The sequence below is a fragment of the Medicago sativa genome, chromosome 4 (assembly GCF_051527215.1).
Source record: "Medicago sativa cultivar Bolivia chromosome 4, Bolivia_mono, whole genome shotgun sequence".
Lineage (NCBI taxonomy): Eukaryota > Viridiplantae > Streptophyta > Magnoliopsida > Fabales > Fabaceae > Medicago > Medicago sativa.
Genome location: NC_140752.1, coordinates 99,083,910 through 99,087,038, shown reverse-complemented (window position 1 = coordinate 99,087,038; position 3,129 = coordinate 99,083,910). Strand labels below are relative to the sequence as shown.

Below are 3,129 nucleotides of genomic sequence, written 5' to 3'. Positions count from 1 at the left end.
TCTTGGAACACAATTACAAAAATGTACTCCCTCCGTTTCAAAATACATGTCCAAGTCAACCACTTCACATATGCCAATGTACAATTTTGACCGTTAATATCTTTAATTATCTAAAGTAAAAAATTATAAAAATTTAATATTTCGAAAATATTTGTCGAGACAAATCAAACAACATCTTACATGCTAATATTTGTATTTATACATTAGTTAAAAAGTATGGTCAAAGTAAGTCAAGTGAATAGTGCACATTGTAAAAATTGGACATGTATTTTGAAACGGAGGGAGTAACTTTTTTAGAATAATTACAAAAATAAATAAATATAAAATTGTAAAACAAACAAACAAATTAAATTTGAAGAACTAAAACTGAGCACTAAATTGATGAGTAGCAAATGGAATATCATACATTCGAACTTGAGTTAGAAAAACTAAACTAATAATATCCTTAGAAACAAAAACACAAAACTAATAATAATAACAGAGAAAAAAAAACAAATAATAAGATAATTATTCTTATTTTCTTTCTCCCTATTTTTTTTTTTTTTGTTAAAGCCAGTCAGAGAATAAAGCTTCCCAAATCTCTGTGTAAACTTCAACAATGATCTTGTGATGATGATGTGAATTGAGTGAAAGAAAACACTGTAAAAGATTCTCCAACTCACTTGGTGAAAATATTTGTTTCTCAACAATCATTTCCACCATTGAAGTTCTAAAATCATTGTACGGATCACTTGAACGTTTCACCACCGCGAAAGTGTCTTTGACTTTTCCGTTCAACGGAAGAACACCCATGTCGGAACTCCGGTCAGTTTTCCGGCGAGAAGAATGTCGGCGGCGAGACTTAGAGGAATCTGATGAGAGAGACTTTGAAGAGAAAAGTGTATCTGTTTCATCGTCTTCGTCACTGCTATACCACCAATAACTATCAAAGTTTGTGTCTTTAGCACATGAGTTGAAAGGAAAAGCTCTGTTTTTCTTCTGGGTATGTTTCTTCTTCTTCTTCTTCTTCTTCTTTTTGTTTTTCTTTGCAACATTTTTCGTTGAACTGTTTGTTTTTTCGTAGAAACTGAGGTTGTTCTGTTCGTGGAATATAGTGTTGTTGAGAGGGGTGTTTGGTGAAACAGGGGTACATGGTTTTCTATCAAGTTTAAGGTTGTTGTTATTACTATTTGCACCGCAGAGAAAGGGTGATGAACAGGAAGAGAATTTGCGTCGTGGAAGAGAATGAGAGTCTTTGAAAGATATGATATCTGAAGGGTCGTCGATGGTTTGGGAAGGTTTGGGTTTGGAAATAGGGTGAAAGGGTAGTACAGTAGTGTTGGAGGAGATGGGGGGTGCAAATAGTGGTTTTTCCATAACATCAGTTAAGTGTTGTTTGGTTTTGCAGGATCCAAATGAGGATCGGAACATGCGAGAGATTCTCATTTTGAGACGGTTTTGGTTTTCCATGAGAGAGAGAGTTGAAGAATATGGGGAGGGAGGGAGGGAGGAATAAGGAAGATATAAATGCATGAGAAACAGAAAGTGGAAGTCTTATTAATAATCATTTACTAGTACTAGTATTTGAAAATAAAAATAAAAATAAAAGGTCTGAAAAAACTTAAATTTATGGTATTTTTATTTCTTGTCGTGTAGTATGTTGGGTCTGATTTGTACAGTGAGTGAATCAATGAGAGAAATTCGATTTGGTAAACAGTGTTAATTGACCTTCTTCTGGCTTTGCCTTTAAACGTGCGTGCGTGACCACCGGGTTTTTCATTACCCTATAGTACGTGTTATGTAAGATGAGAAATTAAGAAATAAACAAATAAGGATAACAAAAATAAGAGTTTTAAGGCTTCGCATAGTGTGCACCAAAAAATGGTAATAACAACTTTTATTTAACGTCGTTAGACTGATTAAATTGAATTTATTTGATTATTATCTTTTTTTTTTAACAAAAAAAATGAATAGTTAATAAATAATATCCAACATATTACTACTAAAGTTGAGGTGAGTAACTTGGTCTGGTGGCGTATAACAGAATTCAAATTAATTTATTGGGTGTAAAATTTGTCACTTGTCCTTTTAGTTTTTGCTATTGCTATTGCTATTGCTATAGGTTCAGGAATCAGAACTACTGGATGTCTGAAAAGCTTAAAACGTCCTGTATGTATAAGTACCACCAACACAACACAAGGGCATGGGCATGGGCAGGGCTTACCGGACAAGCATAACTCTCACTTGTCCAACAGTACAGGACTATAACACTTTGTCACTTTGCATAGCTCCATAGTACTAATGTACCAGCATGCTTATACTTTGTTTTTGAATGTTATACAAGAGTTTATTAATTTTGAAAATTAAATTTAATAATATCAATTTAAAAAATTAAAGATTAATACAATTGAGCTATATTTGAGAATAATCTTGGCCTAAAGCTTTTAAAAGGTCGATAATATGTTCAGCAAAAAATAAGTCACCAAAATTATCATTTTAAATGCTGCCTACAATAGTTATCGAGAAAAATATGTGCTTCAATAAAAATCTTACGCCAATCATTATACTAAGGTTATTAAAAAGTTAAATAGTTAGTCCTAAAAGTTCTTTTGTTAAAATTTAACCTTTTTTGGTGCATAATTTAAACTAAAAAAGTTTGTACTTATTGGTTAAGTTTGTATTAAAGTAAAGTATTCACTCACACCCCTTGTACTTGACGTCTAAATTTTTGAAATTGATTACCATTAATAAAGTAATTTACGAATTGTACTAATTGGTTAAGTACTAAAAACAAGTTTAACGATTGCACCCTATGTTTGCTATGGGACATATATATGGTGTAGGGGACCATGATCAAGACGCTAATTGAACTAGTTAAAGGCGCTTAATGATGTTTGAAATTCAAATAGTAGAAAAATGGATCGAGCTGGCATTTCCTTGTAACACACAATAAGAATAAGAAAAATAAATTAATTTGCTACATTAGCATAGCCTTTTCAACAAAGCTCAAGAATCTTTAACTAAACTTGATTTCTTCTACGTAGCCCCGTGATAGATTGATACAATAGGCAGTACTATAATATGAAATATTTACTAATTTGAAACAAACCAGCACTAGAGTTAAGTTAATTTCACATCCTTTTCATTTTT

At 32.0% G+C, this 3,129-nt stretch overlaps 1 protein-coding gene across 1 annotated transcript; it reads right to left on the bottom strand.

Moving 5' to 3' along the window:
- Positions 1-351: 351 nt before the first annotated feature.
- On the bottom strand, positions 352-1,533 carry OFP8 (ovate family protein 8). The gene has a single exon (XM_085706465.1). It carries the CDS (start codon positions 1,510-1,512, stop codon positions 547-549), a length of 966 nt encoding a protein of 321 aa, XP_085562591.1. The 5' UTR covers positions 1,513-1,533; the 3' UTR covers positions 352-546.
- Between the last annotated feature and the right edge of the window lie 1,596 nt (positions 1,534-3,129).

Bases quoted from the DNA above. Each gene is read 5' to 3' on its own strand.
- OFP8 (XM_085706465.1), bottom strand. From the start codon at position 1,512: ATGCATTTATATCTTCCTTATTCCTCCCTCCCTCCCTCCCCATATTCT.